The 21,432-nt window shown below is 39.8% G+C and overlaps 1 protein-coding gene across 2 annotated transcripts in view; it reads right to left on the bottom strand.

Moving 5' to 3' along the window:
• CPQ (carboxypeptidase Q) overlaps positions 1 to 21,432 on the bottom strand; it is a 146,691-nt gene that overhangs the window by 119,389 nt on the left and 5,870 nt on the right. For both annotated transcript variants that reach the window (XM_050322765.1, XM_050322759.1), the window contains exon 2: positions 8,131 to 8,588. In XM_050322765.1, the coding sequence (XP_050178722.1) occupies positions 8,131 to 8,557 (427 nt within the window). In that variant the 5' untranslated portion in view covers positions 8,558 to 8,588. The remainder of the gene's footprint in view (positions 1 to 8,130; positions 8,589 to 21,432) is intronic.

A 21,432-nucleotide genomic window follows, 5' to 3' on the forward strand; every position in this document is an offset into this window, starting at 1 on the left:
AAACAATTGAAATGCAGTAATTTTAAGCCCAGACAAAACAAGGTTGGAAATTATACCAACTAAGTTTGTACAAAACTTCCTTGTGTATTATATATTTAAAATTTTTCATCCTAAGCATAAGACACTGCCTTGAAATATCAACACAAGAAGTCAACACATCTAATTGTTCTGATACTGGTGGAAATTTTGAAACTGGAGAAGATGTATCTGAAACATGTCCTGGCCTCTGCAGTTGTGAGAGCAAGAGGGAGACAGAGTGCTACCTCCTCATTCATCAGAACCAGGAACTGGGATATCAGAACAGGAAATCAAGACACCTTGTCATGGTAGAGTAGGAAAGAGCAGGAGCAAAAACACGCCACAAGCACAGTGCATGAAGATGGCAGCCCTGCCTCACAGACCAGCAACATCACACCACCCTGGTATCTTACCTATCTCCTGGATGGCTGCCACTTCCCAGATTTCTCTGTTTCCACCTCAGCTCTCCCCACTTTGGCAGGTTAGCTCTGTCAGCTCTCAGCTACTTTAGCCTGGTAGCTGCTGCATCAAGGTATAACGTATTCCATGCCAACCCCAAGCACATACAGGCAGTTTTTCTGACTAATCCCATTATCTTTCAGATGCTGATCATCTCCCCAGGATAAAAGTACCATGCCTTTGCTTCAGTCAGATATGGCCCACAAGCACTGTCCTGTGCCCATTTGCAAGATAGCTTCTTTCACAGAGTTACAGAGAACCTAGATTTGTTTTTTTGCATGGGTCACAGGATAGAGCTGCACATACAAAGTTAGAGATATGTGTCTGGAAAGAAAAAGATAGTTGTTGGGACAGGGCAAAGGAAAGAAGGTCTTGGGGAGCAGACAGGAAAGGCAAATATATTCAAAGGTAAGTGAGAGTAGGACCTGGCACTGTATCCTTTTTTAAGTTCAACATCCTCTAAAATCAGCTCAGAAAACATTCTTCCCCTCAACTTCTATCATACTTCTTCTAAAAACACGTTGCTTTCCAGCTCTCTCCAGGAATTAGTTCGGCTTTCCCCCAGTGCTGTATGTAATTCAACTAGATTTTCAGAAAAACAAATCCAAATTCCATCTGTAATGAACTCATCCAATTAAGGTTTCATGTCAGGCTGAAGCAAATGAAAGATTAACATCATCACTTCTTTTTTTCTCCCTCAAAAATTACAGCATGAAAATGTGAAATATTCTAACACCTAGAACCACATTTGCTCTGTCAACACATATCAATATTTATTGATATAAGAATTATAATATGAAGAAAATATTAAATATTTTAGGGGAACTGTGAAATGAAGAAGACGGCTTTTATCAAGAAAAAAGGTTTTGTAAAATCTGAATATACTTCTGGAAAATGTGACCTCACCTACTCTGTGGAACAGCAAAAATAATTACTTCATGAAACTAAAATTACATAGGAAAGTTAACCAAAAGGATATGAGGCTATTCAGCCCTGATGCATAGCACAGAGACAAAATGTGTCGCATCGTTCCTTAAGAAGAACACAGAGAAAAATAAGCATTATAAATAATTACATTTTTGACAAATATGACTTACAATTTCCAGCAAGTACTGGATCTCCTTAGAACAGTTTGGTTTCAATATCTTGTAGCTTACTGTGCAGCAGCAAATCCTAGCAGAAAAGGGGTTGGACCCACCACCCACCACAAAGCCTTGGATGCCAAAAGAGCAGGGCAACAGGTTAGGTTCTCTCAGGAGCAGCCCTACACAGGGCACATGCTTGCTATGCAACATCCAGGGAGAATCAGGGATTCAAGAACAAGATCCAGAAAAGTCAGTTACTGAGAGCACAGGCATTCAAGGCAGGAAGTACTGAGGACAAACATTCCCTCCTTAGTGAGTCAAGATGCCAGTCACCACTGGCTACCCTTTGGGATGAAGGTAACAGTGCCATCCAACAGTGCATGCATAGCCCACACATGTGGAAAATCATATTCAAATCTGGCCTTCATTAGCTTCAGCCTAGGCTTACCATCCTTTAGGTAACTACCCTCAACTCAGTGACACTGAAAAGAGAAAAGACCTGAAAATTCAACCTTTTGCCATTGGCAATCCACATTTCACTTTGTTAAAGCAGCGACTGGAATTCATCTTCTTCCCAGACAGCATGTCCACCTCAAAGTCACGCAGTTACTCCTACTACCCAAATCTTTGAAATGCCACTGCACTAACTTTTGGCCCAAATGCTGGGCCACTAAAAACCACAGTGTCTGAGGTCATTCATGGATGTCATCTTTTACATTCCAAGAAAAACAGTAGCATAATTACCATACCACAAGCAGCATTGCTGTAAGTAATAGTAAACAATCCAGTCACCCAGTACTGAGGCTCATGGTCTCAAGATGTGAGTCAACAGCTCCTCACACACAAAAAAGGACAGAGCCAGTGAAGGCAGAAGGAGGGTTTTGCCATGCACTGTGGTCTCAGGCCTATAGCTCTCTCCAACCTCTGTTCTCAGCACTGAACCCCTCATCAAAGGGTGTGGGATGATGGATAGAGTTAAACCTAAAGGGGATTCGCAATTTTAAGGTAAAAAGCAACTACAACTTCCTGGATGGACTGAGGTCAACATGCTCCCCAGTACAACGATAAACATTGCTCAGAGAAACAGAACAGAATGTGGAAGGAAACGATGTGGCCCTCCTCCATTCTAATCCCAGCAGAATGGGAGAACACTGCAGTACTAAGACTGTTTAGTACCTGTTTGATAACGGAGAATCAAGATATTCTGCTGCTGAAGCCAACAACCATGTCAAATCCCCTCCTCAGGAGCCAAGCCACAACCACCACCCAAATAGGTACACCAATCACAAAAAAAAGTATTTATGACTAGAGCCACTCAAACTCCACCCAAACATAAAGAAAATAGTATAAAAGTAAGTTGGGGATAAGGAGAAAGTGGGAAAAGACCTCCACCAAAACTGCTGGGATCAGTTGACATGCTGAGTCCATCTTCTCCACCCCCAGAGGGACACCTTGGGTGAGAAATATGCTCTACATGTGTTAAATGCTGCTTTTAGAACTCGAGCTTTTGCTTGTGCTTATCCCATAGCATATTAATTACATTGCATTGTATTAGAGCTTGTGCTTGCTTAATATACGTATCTGCAGATTGCTTTAAACATATTTTTGCAGTAGACATTATCACCGACAACCTGCGAACCTTATTAATCTGTCACAATTTGTATTAATAAAAAGTGTTATTCCGTAAACTGTTAAAAGTGAGTCCTTGCAGGTGCCAGCAGTGGATAACACCTTGGCAGGACCTGCTGAGGGGTCCTGGCTCTGTTGAGTTCCCCCTAACAAGTGAAGTCGAGGTACCCGCCAATCTTGTTAAGCTGTTGGTGAAGGGTCTCCTTACGAGACACTGACAGACTATCGGACACCAGGGTCTCAACTTTCCTGGGGGACCAACAAGCAAAAATCTGAACTCCCACCTTTCACGTAACAAAGGGGTACCCAAGTCCCTCCAGAACAATAGCCTTTTCTTCCAGTAAGTCAGTGATCATCCAAGATGTTGGCAACTCAAGGGTAAATCCTCTGATACATATTAAAATTAACTTTTTTGTTGTTGGCCTTTTGTTTATCTAGCTGAATTTCCTAATCCACTTCAACACCGAGAAGAGGAAAAAAAAAAAAGAGAGTCAACATAGAGGGGGAAAATGGATCGACCCAGACTGAGGCCAGACTGCTTCTTTCAGCAGCAGCCCTGGCTTAATATAACGGTGAGCCTACAGCAACAGCACGCACCTCCAACAACTTCAAGACATGTATTATCCTGATTTTATACATAACAGGGTGGAACTGTTCTCACATTATCTAAGTGCAAAACTCCTATCACCTTCCATAAGAGCACAACTGGACCAAATGTTTAGAGTTTAAAAAAAAACCTCACAACTTGAACATAAAAACTAGGAAAAAGACTGCCAGTACATCATCTTCATCTTTATATTATTTCAGTTTTGCTGCAACGAACAGTACAAAAAAAAAAAGAGACTGTTCCTTTTTCAAGGAGACATTTCAGGCAGCCTGCGTTCTGGAGTTGGTTCTGCTTATCAGTATTTCTTTAAAATTAAAGGGCAGGGTCACCCATCAGGGTAAAAAAAGTGCATTTTAAAACATATGCAAAAAATATGAAATCTTTGATACTTTATGGTTAAACATCTGCTAAACTACTACTTTCCTTCAATTATGGGATTCTCAAAGCAACAATTATGTCTATTTTCCTCAGAATTTGGGGGATATAATCAGTACTACCAGAAACCAACACAGTCTCTCTATATATACATCTTCATGTTTTGCCAATGTTGGAACACTGAAAATGAGACAAGGACATTGCTAAATATGGTAAATCTCCAGTTTGCCAGCACCCAGCACTTTCTAACATACAATCCTGTTTATTACCTAGGAATCCATTTCTTCGAGGTGGTGACCATTTTCAGTCTCTGCTGACTTCTGGAAATCCAAGTCACTCTGTGTTTCATGTTTCTTCTTTCCCTGTCACTAAGACAGGCAGTAAAGTTACTCCTTCATTGTAAGGAGATCAAACTAAGTTAAAACTTTCTTTTTGACCCAACACCTTCATATCCTGGAATACACTGAGAGGGAGAATGTTGGGGGTTTTTCCTCTTCTATAGAAAATCTAACCTTTCCTGTACTGTCCTTTTTTGGCTGTAAATCAGATGGAATCTGGAAATTTGACATGCTGGCATGTTGCCAACTCATGAAGAAGAAATCAGAATTTTATCCACAAGATCACAAGGTACTGAAAAGCCTTCTGCATATCATCCATATCTGAGCCAAAGTGGGTAAATCTGATAAAATCAAATAAATGAGAAAAGCTCTGCCCACATCCCAATAGGCTTTCAAACCATAGGAATGTGTGAAATAGAAGACCTGCAGGAAGAGACACTCCTGGTATCCTGGAGTCAGTTCTGGCTTGGACTTCATACTACTGGTACTATTTAGGGCTTCCTATTCCTGCCCCAAAGAATTGCAGATTCTTTTCCACACTCTCATGGTGTATGCAGAAATGGAAAGTAAGCAACTCCAGCGTGTGTTCTGGCCATTGGGTCACTCTTAGGAAACACTGGTTTGAATTTCCAGGGACAGAATGGAAAATAAACCCTGAATTTCCAGCATCAAAAGCCAGGTTTCTAAATTGCTATTAGGCTATTGCCATGATAATGAAGTGCTTCAGAGCACTAGCTCGGGGTACTGAGCTCCAGGAGGAGCTGAGGGCACCAAGGACCACCAAGTCTAGCACCAAGTTTTAAGTTTCTGCCAACACAGTTTTCTCAGCTTATCAGGTCACAAGCCTGGGTAAAAATCATGGGAAGGGAGGAATATAGGACATAACTGAGAAAATGAGAAAACCAGAAATGGTCTCCTGTACCTCCTGCTGGGATGGGGGTCATCTTAACCCCACCTCTTGACCTTAAAAGACAAAAAATCCAGCCAGTGCTGTCCTCTGGCTCTAAGAAGGCGTCAATAATGTCAAGGAAGGGATCTGTTTGGACTATACAGAGTAAGTGGTTTGTAAACTGAGGGGTCTGAAACATATCCTGATAGGAATACTGATTTAAAACACGCAATAAGTATCAGCCTAATACTAAACAACTTCAGGGATCATCTGCACAGTCCACTTTAGAGGCAGCTGTGAAGGAACCATCATAGAGCCAACATCTGAAGGATAGTCCTTGGCCTTTAACACATCCCTTTTCCTAAGCTCAGCAGAGCAGCAGAACTCCCCAGTTTGATCCCATGCAACAAGAGCAGTTGAGTTGCATGATTTTGATTACAATTCTTTGACTCACATTCCTGCAGCTTCTTGGCTAAAACAAGATATATCAGAACTGCTGATATACCCTCATTTAGGGAAATGGTTCAAATATTTCTGATGGTATTTAGGGCAGCCTTCTATCCCTTTTTCTCAGGAATCAGGCACGGTAATAATCGCTGGTTAGAGCAGAGGAAGCATTTCTGGAAACAAATACCTCAGAAGTGATAAGGCAGCGGTTTTAATAGTCTAACTACTCATTTTTTATTCCATGCTTGAGATGAGTGAGAGTTTTAGGACAGGCACTTTTCTGAACAGCACACCTACCAGTGCTGTTTCCCAGAGAGGCTGGTGATGAGCAATTCTCACCAGACATTTCCGTCAGCCGGGTGGACAGTCCACAGATCGGAAGAACGAGAGCCAGGAGCTCACCAGGCACCAGCTACCCCACATAACCTTCTCAAACATGGAAACCTGTCCCAGCTTGCACAGAACAAGATGAGACCAGCAGAAATCAGAACAGCCACAAACAGGATAGTCAGAAATCAGAAGGTAAGTAATTCAATCCAAATTATTCCAAGTGTGAGAAAGTGCCCTCTCTTTCATGAGAGATTTCACTGCCATGAAGCCTTCTAGAACTAACACATACATCTCCTCAGAAACATGTCAGATCTCAGAGGAAAGTAAAAATCTCAGAAAGAATAAATGTGGGCTTTTTAAACGTTACTCAGTATAAAGCAGCACTGGGTAACAAAATCTTATCTTTCAAGGCATTACCAGCCACAAGTACTAGCCTGACCATTTCGTCACCAGTATAAGAACTTTGCAGATAAAAAAGAAGGACACGATCAGCCTCTCTGAGAATTTTTAACATGTAAATTCAGTATCTCCCTAAAAGAAAAAAGGTAAACTTAGGAGTAAAATCAGGCAAGTGCAAATAACTACATGGCTAAGAAAGAGAAGAAAAAACAGACTTCTTGGGATGTGAAAATGCTTGCCAAGATTAAATTGCAGGTTAACTTTGAAGGTTGTGTAACACTTGCTCAACACCAAAAACGTCTTTTTAATTTTAGCTTCCTTTTTAGGAAGCTTGTAATAGGATTGGAAAGGTACAAAATAAGTTGTAGGCTTAAACTTTGCTGTAAATATTCTCCTATCAAAGCACTAAACCTTAAACATATCAAGGGAGAAACAGATACCATTAATGGTTTTAGTTGTTTTGCATTTTAGGCATGTCTTTACCTCAATATAACAAAAATACCTCACACAAAATTTACAGTAGCAATTTTGCAAACCAAGTATGATTTATTCCAAACGTCTTAAATTACGAAGTTTTAATTTGTTGCATTTTGAAGAGCTATATAATTTTTCTAAACAAAACAGCTTTTATATATTGTTTCATTTCAAACAGAAAGCTCACTATCACAAAAATTTTCAATTTGTAAAAAAATTATGAGTATCATGTTATCTTTTATTTCCTAAACTAATTTTTTTTCTCATAAAGGAATATAAACGCGTTTGAAGTGGTCTAGGAATAAGTTTAGTGGGTTTTATGGAAAGAAGTCACAGAAGAAGGTTATCATCTGGCCTTTAAATAAAAATCCTGAGAAAGCCCCACATCAATATGTACAAAAAGAGAGCCTTATAAATCATTTTGTTTGCAGGCAAGCTAATATTTGGGGGCTCAAAAGACCAGAATTTTGTTGAGCCCAGGCAACGGTCATTCTTCTTACTGAAGTAACATATCACACATTATCAACTAAAAGGCAACACAGAGTCCATTAACAGGCAAGTGACAAAGACTTTTCCAAGGTGAGCATGAGAGGGGGAATGGAAGGAAAGGACACACAGATACCAATTGCCATGCATAGCAAGGAGCTCGAGCTTCCCAAGCTCAGTACAAGATACTCCTTTTCCTGCTGTCTTGCTTTTCACCTGAGTGAAGGGCTGAGCTTGGCAAGACAGGGCATGGCAAGAAAAGCGGAAATCATGTGTCTACTGAACACACAACGGAGAACTCCTCTCCTACCAACCACAATGGAGGACCACGTGGTTCTACAGTGTTAAACAAAAGGGTATAGACTTAATGGAGAGTGAGTTGAGGAATCAATTGTAATTTTACAAGCCAGTTCATAAATACAAACTGCATCACTCACAACTATGCCATACAAAAAAGTCCCCCAGAAAAATAGCATCTTGTTTCACAGAACTATTACAGCAGGAAGAAAACCACAATTTGACCACTGAGAGAAGAAGTTAGGGGTGTTTGGTGTTAATAAGCAAGTGATATGTAATTCCAAAAGGAAGAATTACCTTCTGGAGGAGTTGCAACACTGTTCCCAAGACCCAAAATGGCAATGCTGTGATTCCTTGGTTCCAGCATCATTGCAAACTCTTCTCCTCTTTCCCAGTGCGGTACTTTCACAGGCTCCAGATGCACATTTTCCAGCCCATCCTCCTGCAGGGCACTGAACATGTATTTGATGGCTGCATCTAGGTTTTTTGAACCACTGAGTCTAGGTCCTACGGTATCGGCAAAAACTGCTAATCTTTCATAGGATCTGTTCTGAGCCTTTCCATGAACAGCAAGATCAATAATAGCCTTAGCAATATCAGTATAGCCAGATATCTCATTTTTAATGTCTTCAAATGATTTCGGGTAACTGCCACCTCTTCTTAAAGGTTTCCCGGCATACTGCGATAATAAATCCATGAGAAATACTAGGAATAAGTACTTCATTTTTTTCTCTTTTTTCTTTTTCACGGATGGCCTGTTGGAGAGGCAAAAAGAAAAAATATTAAAAAAATCATACAGCTATCAGCAATACTTTTTCTTATTTGGATTGGCAGACAGAAACAAAAATAAATCAGTTTATCATGAAAATGCTTTGATCAGAACTAGCAGGAAAGTAAACTCAACTTGAAGACAGAATTATTGAAAACAAATGAAAAAGATACTTAGACCACTGGACACAATCTTTGTTGTGGTCTTTAGAAATATCCTTGGAATGCTGCATCTCTTTATATTATCACATTCTTCACTGAATCAAAACCCAGAGCTGCTCCCATCCAGGAGGAGCTTTCTATCTCCTTTCTGTTTGGAGCAGAAGTTGCCAGAAGTGCCAAATCAAATCTCTTTCTCTACACAAAACATCCAGACAAAAGCTTTTCCTAAACTATTCATTTACTTCTTAATCTTCACCTTCATCACCAGGAAAGCACTTTCTACTACACTAAAAAGATGTAAGAGTGATTTAGATCCAATGTGAAACCAGTGCCCTGGTTTCAGCTGGAACAGTTTGTTTTCTTCTTAGTAGCTGGTGTAGTGCTGTGTTTTGGATTTAATATGAGAATAATGTTGATAACACAGTAATGTTTTGGATGTTGCTAAGTAGTGCTTACCCTAAGTCAAGGACTTTCCAGTGTCTCATGCTCTGCCAGTGAGGATCTGCACAAGAAGTTGGGAGGGAGCACAGACAGGACAGCTGACCCAAACTGGCCAAAGGGATATTCCACACCGTGTTCAGTACACAAACTGGAGGAGTTGACTGGAAGGAACTGATCACTGCCAGGGAGGGGCTGGGCATTGTTCAACAGGTGGTGAGCAACTGCATCGTGCATCACTTGTTTTTCTTGGTTTTTTGGGCTTTTTTTGTGTTGTTTTTTTTTTTTTTTAAATTATTATTATAATCATTATTATTATAATACTTTACTTTTCTTCACCTATTAAACTGTTCTTATCTGAACCCATGAGTTTCTGTACTTCTTTCTCCTCCTTGACTGAGGGGTGGGAGGCGAAGTGAGTGTGTATTGGCATGGTACGTAGTTATCACCTGGGGTTAAACAAAGACAGAATATTAAAAAAAACTTTCTTTGGATCCTGCTCCCTCTTTCAGGGGTTTATCCCACAAGACTTATATCAAGTAGATCTTTGAAGAGATCAAAGTTTTCTCTCCTGAAGTCCAGTGCTGTGATCTTGCTTTTCGGCCTGCTCTTAGGAACCTGAACTCCCTTATCTCATGGACATTGCAGCCAAGGCTGCCTTTGACCTTCATACCACAACCAGCCCTTCTTTGCTTGTATGAAGTCCATCAGAGCACCTCTCCTTGCTGGCTTCTCTCTCCTCTGTCTCAGGCACCTCCTGGATTGCTTATAACCTGCTGTGATGAGCCTGCAGCAGACCTCGGGATGGTAAAGTGCACCATAAGCATCAGGACCTGTGAATGAGAAGCTACTTCTAGCTGTCAAGGCCTCATCTACTTGATTTTCCTGATCAGGTGGTCTATAGCATACAGTTACTACAAAGTCACCCATACTGGTATGCTCTTTAATCCTTGTCCATAAGCTCTCAGTTCGTCATCCATACCCAGGCAGAACTCCAAGTACTACAGTTGTCCACTCACATGGAGGGCAACTCCATCTCCTTATCTTCCAAGTCTGTCATTCCTAAAGGCCATATATCCATCCATCGCAGTCATGTGAGCTATCCCTCCACGTCTCCATGATCCCAGCAACTGCACACGGATCTTTAACTTCTTGCATGTATTCCCCATGTTGTGCATATTAGTGTACAGGTACTTAGAAGCAAAGATTCATCAATGGAAACAAAAGAGGTAACCCACAACATTTATGAGAGCTTCTGATCATCTCCCAAAAAGGGGGGATGACCCACCAGGCATGCATCCATAAGATACCATATGAAACATTGGCTGTACAATGCAGAAATAAGGCACAGAAAGAGTGAAAGTATGAAACCACATTTCTAGGATCCATAACCCACCCGAATTCAGAAACAAACAAAAACGCCCCAATACCCACAAAAAACACACACATAAGCATTTTGGAGTCACCATCCTAGCTCATATGATAACCAGCACAAATTTCCAGCCTTCCACAGGCCTTTATGAATTTTTCACAAACAGCAATTTAACAATAGCTTTAGCAATATAAGAACATTAAGCTATTCTCCTTAACTATTCAAATGTCCTCTAAAATTGAGATCAAGGAAGTAACAAGTTTTTCACAGTGTAGTATCATTTTCCCAAAAGAACAACAAAAGCCATCTTTGATTCCATCTATGAATGATAAATCTATCACAGAGATTTCATCTCTCTCTGTGAGACAGACAGGGCAAAGGTCTTATACAACCAGGAGCAGAAGACTTGGGTTATCTCAGGACACTGCCTGAGAACTGCAAAATGCCATTTATAGTCTGACTTACTGTTTATTTGTGGTTATACTACACAAGGGTATTGGTGTATTTTTATTGCTATGCTCTGCACTTTCTCCATGTTCTTTCCCTTTGGACCAGTTAATTACATGCTCATAGACATCCTTTGCTAGACACATCAGTAATTTTCTCAGGACGACCGTGAACATTCCCTGATTTTTGCCAAGTTCATCATGCACAAAGAAGCAAGGAAGATAATCTGATTCCTGCCATAAGAAATTCTCGCTGAATGGAGTGAGACAAAAACTTTGTAGTGTTAGTTTCAAAAACCTAAGGTTTGGTGTTTTGTTTGTTGAAAGGTTTGCAAAATCTACCAGACAAAGCTGACACACTTAGCTGTTACACAGAAAACACAGGGGGATTGATTAATTAGCACTGACCACCTCAAAGAGCCTCCAGTTGACAACTTCATGCATTTTTTCAGTGAAGAAATGAAACTGCAGTTATCACATTTCCCTTCACTAAGAAATGCTTTCTTTGTTCTTTCTGATCTCATTCAAAACCAGGAGCCTCCTCACTCCAAAGGCTGCCCCAGAGGAGCTGCATTTAAGTGCTGCACTTCTTCCAGGAACTTCCCACTGAACACTGAGAACAGACATGCTTCCACAGCTTTTGTGGATGTAACATACTTTTGCCTCACATAGCACTGTACTACCTGCCAATGCATCGTAACTTAATTCAAACCCTGGGCAAGGAAACAAAAATGGGAACGTAATTTATTGTGCTTTCCTTGAATAGTCCAGCATAATCTGTTCAAAAGCAGCTATCAGAAATAATTCCCTGCTAGGTAAAACAACATCATACTCGGACTGAAATACAGGAATCACTCCATTGCTATTTCAGGGAAAGATTGCACACCTGTTGTCCCAGTGTCTGCAACTTTATCACCCCCAGTGAATCATCTAGAAAAGGAGATTACTTATTTTTGCATATCTAACTAGTTAAGACTTAGAAAATTAACATCACAGTGCCAGCCAAATTAATAAAAAATAATACTATGGCAAAACTGTTCAATGTATTTAATTGTTTATGAAGCAGATACGGGCCATCCAGCCATGGCAGTACATGGATCCATACACAGAAGGAAGAGAATGGTCTGAATATAGTCAGCACAAGAGAGACATTTCATCCTACAAAATCCTAGCAGAACATTTCAAAGGGAAAGTCTGGAGCAAGGAAGACACACCCTTGGTGGAGGAAGACCAAGTTAGGAAGCACCTAAACAAACCACATGTATAAATCCATGGGGTCTCATGGTTTGCACCCACAAATACTGAGAGCTGGTTGATGTCATAGTGAGGCCACTCTCCAAGAGAGACACGGACATACTGGAGAGAGTGCAACAAAGGGTTGCAAAAGATGATTAAGGGACTGGAATGTCTATAAATACCTGATGGGAGGGAACAAAGAAGACAGAATCAGGCTCTTTCCAGTGGTATCCACCAACAGAACAAGAGGCAATGGACAAAAATCGGAACATATGAAATTCCACCTGAACACAAGAATGCACTTTTTTTTCACTGTGAGGGTGGTTAAACACTGGAAGAGGTTGCCCAGAGAGGTTGTGAAGTGTCCATATGGGGAGATATTCCAAACCTGTCCAGGCATGGGCCTGCACAACCTGCTGCAGCTGATCCTGTTTAAACAGGTAGTTTGGACTAGAGCTCAAAACATGTCTTACAAATTAAATCTGAGATTCAGACTATGAAAGCAGGCCATAAATACAAGCTGAAAGGATTTAAAAAGACAAGGGAGAAAGGTTGTAGGTATGCAGAAGAAAGAGAGAAATTAAAGACGGAAATTAGTCTTTGCCAACTCAAATGAGTATGAAAGAATGAAATGTACAGCACAATACTATGCTGGTAGTGCAGAGAATGTCATAAGACAAATTTCAGAGTAGCTACTTTAAGGATGTTTCTACCTATTGTCTGGTCCATTTGTCTGTAGCTAACAGCTGTCTTTGATGCTAAAGGGTAAGATCATGGAGCTCTTCATCTTTTAATGATGACCTTATAGAAAAGAAGTTTAGCACACCCAATCTGTAACCAGGCTAACTGGTGTTACCACCATTAAAATCATTACAATATAAATTACTTAAATGCTACAGATGGAAAAGAATGAGAGGGAGATTGAAAGGACAAAAGAATCCCTCACATGAGAACACTGCCTACAGCAGTCTACAGCAATCAGAAAACAGAAAGAGGAGCAAAGGGCACAAAACCAGGATTAACAAAGTTAGAGCACTGCTTCTTCTCCAGTGTGGCAAAGTTTTCCCAAAATCCTAGTTGCAAATACAGATAAAAGGATACAGAGAGTTCACAGGAGTCCTGGTTATGGGAAATGGAGGAAAGAAAATAATAAATTGAGGGTATTAACCACTTGATTGCTAGAGATCTGCCATATCTGCAGAGTATCTATCAGTTTCCTAACCACACACCATTTGATTTTCCTCCAAGGAATGTAGGAAATCATGAAATCACACAGTGGTTTTGATGACATGAGAATAGACTGAAAAGCCCTAGGGTAACAAACTCACATGCTGTAGAGTGATGTCTGATACATTTAATAGCATTGGAAAAAAGTTTGTTGTGACAGCTGTGGAGTAGGATGGCTGGAAGGCTAGGTGAACTTGCAAAATGAGGAGGAGATTTCTGCCTAAAAATAAAGTCATAGAGTTCTCCCATCGTTTATAAAAATGAGGAGGACAGGGGGCAAGCTTTATGATCTTGAAGAGTGAAGCAGAAAAGCAGACATTCCTCAAAGACTGCTTTTCCAGAATTGTCAAGATTCTTTACTTGGGACAACATTTAATAAGTCAGAAAACCTTGGGTTTGGGAACATACACAGTCAAAGCTAGCATTTACATCACAAACTCCTTAAAATTAGCCTTATTATATCTAAAACTAAGGAAAGGAATACTACAACACAATATGGATATAAGGCTTTGAATAATCTTATTATTTCGATCAAAAAATCTAAAACACCAAAGGAAACACCTGACCTGTTTTACCTTTACCAACTTACCGAGAATTATCTTGATTTGCTAAAGCTGAAGACACATACTGAAATCCTTGACAAGATAAATGTGACCTAGGACCATATAGGCTCAAGTAATGATATTGACTTCTGTGGACAGAACAGGAAGTAAAAAGTTTTAAAAAGTCTAAGGATTAGGACTGAGAAAGTCCACACATGCCAAGAGACACTGCAGTCATAGCTCCCCATCTGGCAGAAGTTCATAGCCTATTTATAGTCAGTATGGTGAAAGTACTGTAGCTTAACATAGGAAGGAAGCAGCAAAAGGAGCCATTCTTTCCTCTCTCTTCGCCTCCAGGCCTCAGAATAATAACAGGCTACCTTGATATAATCTTATTCAGTAGCTGCTGCTAAAATGGATGGCAATAATCCTGAAAAATCACACTATAATCCATGTGCAGGGTACTGTATAAGCAAAGCTACAGAAATGATCAGTCAGCTACTTCTCTAAGCAGTGACAGAAAAGACAAAAATTAAGTTAATAACAAAAAATCCCGCAACAACTGAACAATGCCTTGGCCATGTAGCAGCTGATATTATTCTTCTTCATGAGCACGCAAAATACAAACAGTTCTCAAAAGGGAAAACATTATCTTTTCAGAGGCAAAAGATAGGAATTCAGTTGGATTTTTAGATGAGAAAAACTGAACTGAACAGAAATATTTAATGAATGGAAGGCAGTTAGGAACCAATGACGCCAAACTACAGTGTTGTTCATATTACAATAAATGCCAAAGTACACAGCTAAAGCCAGCTGATAGTGTTGAAAGACAGCTAAGAGGAGAGTGAGAAAGATCTGGACAATTAAATCAAAACATATGAGAACAGGGCTGCAATTATACTACCTGGTATTTCTATGCTCAACTTCCTGCAAGTCCACAGCTATTGCCCTAGTGTAAAAAGCAAGACAGGTTGCCTTTAGACATAGAAAAACTAGCTTATGAAAAAAATTAATATATTCACACACATCCATTCAGAGACAAAATGTCAGAGGTCTCTTTCTAATTTAGGAAACCTTTCTTGATTGTAAAACCTCCTGGAATAGACACATATCTTCTATCTATTCATAAAATTCATAAATGAGACACAAACTCTTCAGAGTCATGTATTTTTCTTTCAGTCTTTCCTATGGGTGAAAAGCACTCTCTTTTTATTGAAGCAACATAGCCACAGAAATCTTCTTTTTAACCTCTTATGTACTTTCTGTATATTGTTATCCGAGGACAAGGATCAGGCTATAGAAAAGAATAAATTACACAAAAGAGAGAAACAAGAGGCCTCATATTAATGGTCACCAAAGGCGAGAATTGCATCAAGGCCCAATACTTCTATAACCAACATCCTAAACTAAGTTTCTTTTTGAAAACATGTTCAACAGGACCTCTTATATCCTGTATTGAGTTAAAAATTATTGCCACAGTTCTGATGCTAAATATTTTCTTTCTGAGTTTTTATTGAAAGACTAGACGACTGCATCCAGCCAAATGATGAAACCCACCTTCATACCAGGAGGAAGCCTAAAATAGAATCATAGAATCATAGAATCATAGAATAGATTGGGTTGGAAAAGACCTCCAAGATCATCAAGTCCAACCCCTGATCCAACTCTAATTACTATATCATGGTACTAAGGGCCATGTCCAATCTCTTTTTAAAAACTTCCAGGGATGGTGAATCCACCACCTCTCTGGGCAGGCCGTTCCAAGGTACAAGCCATGAGCAAATGATCAAGCCGCATCTCTGGACAGCAAAAGCTCAAAAGCCCTAAAATTCATTGGTGGACACTGTAACAGGAACAAACCAAGTTTTGTTGACAACAGGCAGCAAAGGGCTGTTACTGTCACAAGCTGATCTGACACCCCTATGAAAGCCAAAAGGAATCAAATTGCCATGCCTCTGGCACTTGCAGGCACGTCTTGGTGCTCCTCCAAGCAGCGTTCTGGCAGAAGGCTGTTCAGCCCTACAGAAGATGTCTGCTCTATGGTGCTCCATATTTTGGCTGGAAGATATAAACACTTTGAGTGTCTCCTTCCAACAATTAAATCTCAGTCTTAAAGGTGACCAAACAGTACTAAGGGTCAGGATATTTGCCAAAATGAAATCACCAAAATAAGCAACCTTAGTTATTAATTACGTAATGTAGTGCAATAGGCCAAGTTTCCTGATAAAGTGACCTGTCCAGCCTTAACAAAAATTACACCAGATGATATTTGCACCTACATACATTACTTCAGAATTAGAAGCTCTTAAGTTATATTCTTAGCATTTTCATACATGACAAGAATAATATGCTTCTATCACCACACACCTACAAAGCACTTCTTGCTTTGTGTATGGAACAAATTTTTTCATTTTAAGTCAACAAGTTCAGAAAAAGGTTATGCACATTATTAAACACTTCAAGGAAAAAGATCAAAAAAAGACAATAGTAACATTTTCAAAAGGATCCAACCATTTTAGTTATTTTACTCCATAGACCTACAATACCAATGTACAGACTATAAATAGCAGCTACAGTTCCAAATTAAGTCAATAATTATTCAGCAATGTTGAATATAAAATATGTAACAATATTAGTAAGTAAAATTTGCAGATTAAAATAACTTTTTAAAACATCTTTCTCAGGTTTTTTTCACATAGTTACAAGAAAAAGTACGTTCCTCATACTTTTACAGTAATGACATTCAAGTAGTTTTGTGAAGCTGAGAAATCTGGTGAACATATTGCCAGACTTGTTGCGAACTGATATCTTAGTGTTTTCCCTCCTTACTGTAGGATACTCCCACTGATTCTTCCCTCTCCAGAAAAACAAAGGATGAATCTGTAAATACAACTATATGAAAAAGGCACAGCATCAAGAATGTCTCATTACCATTGACAGAAAAATGATCTTTATGATGCACACATTTCTTTACTTATATTAAGGGTGGGGAAGGATATTAATTTCAATGAGATATGAAGTATGTAATTTATGATTTCATCATGTTCACTAGAGCATAATACTGGTACTCAAATATCACACTGTATTCCAACATATCAACATCAGAAACAAGTTACTACAGTTCAGTGACAATGTACAATTGGGGCCACCATGCCACTGAAAATTGCACTGAAATGCAGGAAAAAAAAGCAAGCTTAAAAAGTTTAAAGTACCAAATCAAAGAACAGACTGCAAGGAAGATAAATACACTTGACTTGAGAGAAAACTGGTTTTCAGCCAATTTTGAGAAATACATTAGCAAAACCAGACTTCCTTCAGATGTGGAGGAAAGCTCCAAGACCACCTTTTCATCAAAACTACTCCCCAGTGCAGCACACATTTGATCATGGAGCACTACAGTTACCGTGCATAAGGCAGTTCTGATTCTGTACTTAAGTTCTAATTACTTTTTACTGCCACTTAAAGGACAAAAAATTATCAAAACATTTTGCTATTGCAGGACAAAAAGATTCAGCTATGACAGCAGACATCTATCAGCATCAATTTTTTTTATTTTAAGCAATGTTCAACACATTAGTTATCACCAAGGTCCACAGTGCTACGCACTGCACAGACACACTCAGACAAACATGCCTTACAACTACAACAGACAAAATGGACAAACAATTGGAAGAGGAGGGACTCAGAAGTAACATTTCCAAGTGATTCAGTTGCCACATGAAAGACATTTCAATTATCATGACCACTCAGGCCCCTTCTTCTGACACTACCAGGAGGACACAGTCAAAAGCCTTTGCTGCAGTGAAGCAAATGGTCAACTGGAGTCAACTGGAAATCAAAGTGGAAAAAGAAAAATAAAACAAGAAATAATTCACAAACAATTAAAGCAGAATAAACACACCAACTATATAGAGAACACTGACAGAATGTGATCAACCCTATCTTTGCAAATGTTAACACATCTCCCTGACCTGACTTTGCACTGACATGATTCTGACACCGCACCTCAACAATAATACTCAGTGATTAAATTATGCCAAGAAAGCATGTGAGGAAAAAAAAACAGACAGGAGTTTCCTCCTAGGTCTTAAGTATTTCTGCACAGTTCAGATTGCATAAGGCAAAGCCAACACACAGAGAAGTTTTTACACTGGCCTTCTTTGAAAAAACAACTCAAAAAACCAACTGCCAGGAACCCACCAGGTTCAGATAAGTGACTACACCTGAGCTCAGGAGGTACACAGGGACTTCAGCCAAGCAGAGCCCTGAGAGCCCACAGCTTCACTTCATACTCCAGTTGCTCCTCCTATCCTTCTGCTATTGCAGGTGATAGCCACAGACTCCTCCTGGGTTTGCTAGACAAATTATGCCTGGTACAAAATAAAAAATGAACCTATTTAAACACTCCTTAAATTGCTATTCAGACACTGTTATCAAACTGGGCGGGGATCCCAGAGTATTAAGACACCCTTGGCTTTTATCCTACCTTCTAAGTAGCCTTCTGCAAGCACAGTTTTGTGAACATGGCCTAAAGTGTTTCTAGTCACAAGATCAATCACTGAGGACACAAAAGCTTGCAGAAACAACCCACTTAGGGCACTCTACTTTGATTTATCTGTAAATGTTAATTTTCAAGCCCACATATTTGCACTGTCATAACTGCATACAATTCAGAGGGCGTGAGTAAAGACACTATTTAACATTTGGGCCTCTGGTGTTACTAATATGATGAAAAAATGGAGACTCTGCATCCTTCAGTAAATCCAGCTGTTGCAAGTGTCAGTCCCTTCATGAACTGAATGCAATTCCAAGTTAATATGAAACTGGTATTGGAGGACTGCTTACACTTGGTTTCGATCTTAGCACATAATATATCAGCTTGCAAGCAGAGGTAGTTGATGAGGCAGAGCTCACACGGAGTTACTACTGCTTCTTCATTCAGACGCAGCCAAATAGTTATCATTGACTTCTTGACGAAGTGCTGATCCTTTCAGAATGACAGTCTCACCACATGTGCCTTCTTTGATTTCCATATTAGGGTCACTCCTCAGAAGGCTCTTCTTTGAAACTATTTGAAAGCCAGGCCAGGACATAAATAGTGCTTTGGGCAATGAATTATATATCAGTCCTGCTCCCTGATGACAACTTCCCAGGTATCCACTGGAACAGATCTGATGGCAACAATAATGCTACACCCCTTCATCCACATTTACCAACAAGCCCAACTTGTGAGCACACAGTATTTAAACACCTGGAAGGCAGACAAGGTCAGCAAGAAGCCTACATCTCTTAAGTTTACTATCCTATTTAATTCCTAGTTTAAAGTATATTTTTAAAAGCAGTTACCTCCCGCTTTCAGAAGAACAGCTGATCTTACATGGACCACCACCACAGTTGCAGAGGTGCTTGCAGAAAACAGCCCAACTGTTACTGCACCACAGCTGAAAATGTTTTCCAGGAAAAAAGCTAGTATTAGCTGACTTTCATCCTTCCTATCGCACTTGTCTGTAGGGACAGCCGATGTAAGACAGTGTGTTTCATTTTGATAATTTCGGAAGGTTGCATTAGACAGGTGCCTACTCCAATTATTATTTATCGAGTGTGCATCTGGGGTTTTTTTTATACAGAGTTCACATACTGATAAGATCCCAATAGTTATTTTTATATAACATTCTTCAAAGGAACTTTCCCATGCTCCCATTCCTGTCTGCAGCTGCTCAACCAGGCTGTGTGTTGTAGATTTTCACAGAAGAGCCATTAGAGAATCATGGAATAGTTTGGGTTGGAAGGCATGATTAAAGGTCACTTAGTCCAACCCCCCTGCAACAAGCAGGGTCAGCTTGAAATACATCAGGTTGCTAAGAGCCCAGTCCAACCTGACCTTGAATGATTCCAGGGATGGGGCATCTACCACCTTCCTGGGCAACCTATCCTAGAGTTTCAATATCCTCAGTGTAAAAAAAAGTCTCCTTTATATCTAGTCTAACTCTAGTTTTAATTTAAAGCCGTTACCTCTTGTCCTAGCACAACAAGCCCTGCTAAAAAGTCTCTCTCTGTATTTCTTATAAGCCCCCTTGAAGTACTAGAAGGCCACAATAAGGTATCCCTGGAGCCCTATCTTCTACAGACTGAACAGCCCCAACTCTCTCCTCTGAATACATTTATTTCTAATAGCAATGCACTGAGAACAAAAGCAACAGAGAAGTGCTGTATCTTCCAGCACTACACGGAGGAAAAGCCAAAGGAGATACACAGTAGCAGGTGAAAGGTGAGAAAAAAAAGTCAGAAAATTTGACTACTACTCCCCCGAAAAGTAACTGCTCTTACTTTAGGAAGAGCATGTAAATGCATGATTTTGGTACTGACAAGAGTGTGGTGTATAACACAATGACGAGCTAGCTAAGAGGGATGCACCATAATCACAAGAAAACTGCACTGGTTTAAGCACAAAACAACCAAAACCAAGCATACAAACATTAGATATGCTTTATAGACAAATATATCATGTGGGTTTTAACTGCTGGATTCCTCCCTGACTTAAAGCCAGGGTCAGCAAAACAGAATTCACATTGTAGGGTTTTTTTAACACTTCTACATTAAAAAAAATAAACTTGTCTTACGATCTGGATAGAAGAAACATAGGATACATCACTACTGATAATGACAGCTCCTTAAATAAAGCTTAAAACATGCCTTGACTTTTTTCAGCCTAAAAGCTTAAAACATAGAGCACTTTTCAGAAATCTGTTTCATAAACAACATCAGATGGGAGAGTATGATGGGGGGGGGGAATCATTTCTAGCCAGACGAAACTCCCATACTAGAAAAAGCACATAGTCTGGTTAACTTATGACACAAAATATCTCACACTGTTGTGTCAGAAATATTATCTTCACTCAAAACCAGTATTATGGGCAAAAATCTCAGATCTACTTTGAGCAGTCAGAGGACTGCTAACAGCAACACCACTCAGCACTGGGAAATACCTTCTTCTCTAGAGAAAAAAACTTGCAGATGAGTTTTCGGCTCACCTGCTTCCAGTCGTAAACATAGAAAGATAATAGTACTATTCTACCCACCTCTTTTTTCACTGACACATTCACTGCCCAAATCAAAATTCAGAAGTGCAGCTAAAGACACTGTTGTCACCTGTTGTGAGTACAGCAAGCTTTTAAGAGCTGTTCTGACACTCAGTATAAGCTGTTATCTCCAAGTTTCTTCCAATTGACCACCTTCTCCTCTTTCACCACCACATCTGCTGGAACAGTCCAAAACTGGACAACTACCAAAGAGCCCTGTATGATCCATCTGTATTGGATACACTGCATTTGGCTATGCCAGGTCTTTTTAACAACTGTATTGTACACCACAGTGCTGCAAAGCAAGATGTATCTGCTGACTTGGGTGG

This window comes from Myiozetetes cayanensis, unplaced genomic scaffold (genome assembly GCF_022539395.1).
Source record: "Myiozetetes cayanensis isolate MyiCay16 unplaced genomic scaffold, myiCay2020 scf1, whole genome shotgun sequence".
Classification (NCBI taxonomy): Eukaryota; Metazoa; Chordata; class Aves; order Passeriformes; family Tyrannidae; genus Myiozetetes; species Myiozetetes cayanensis.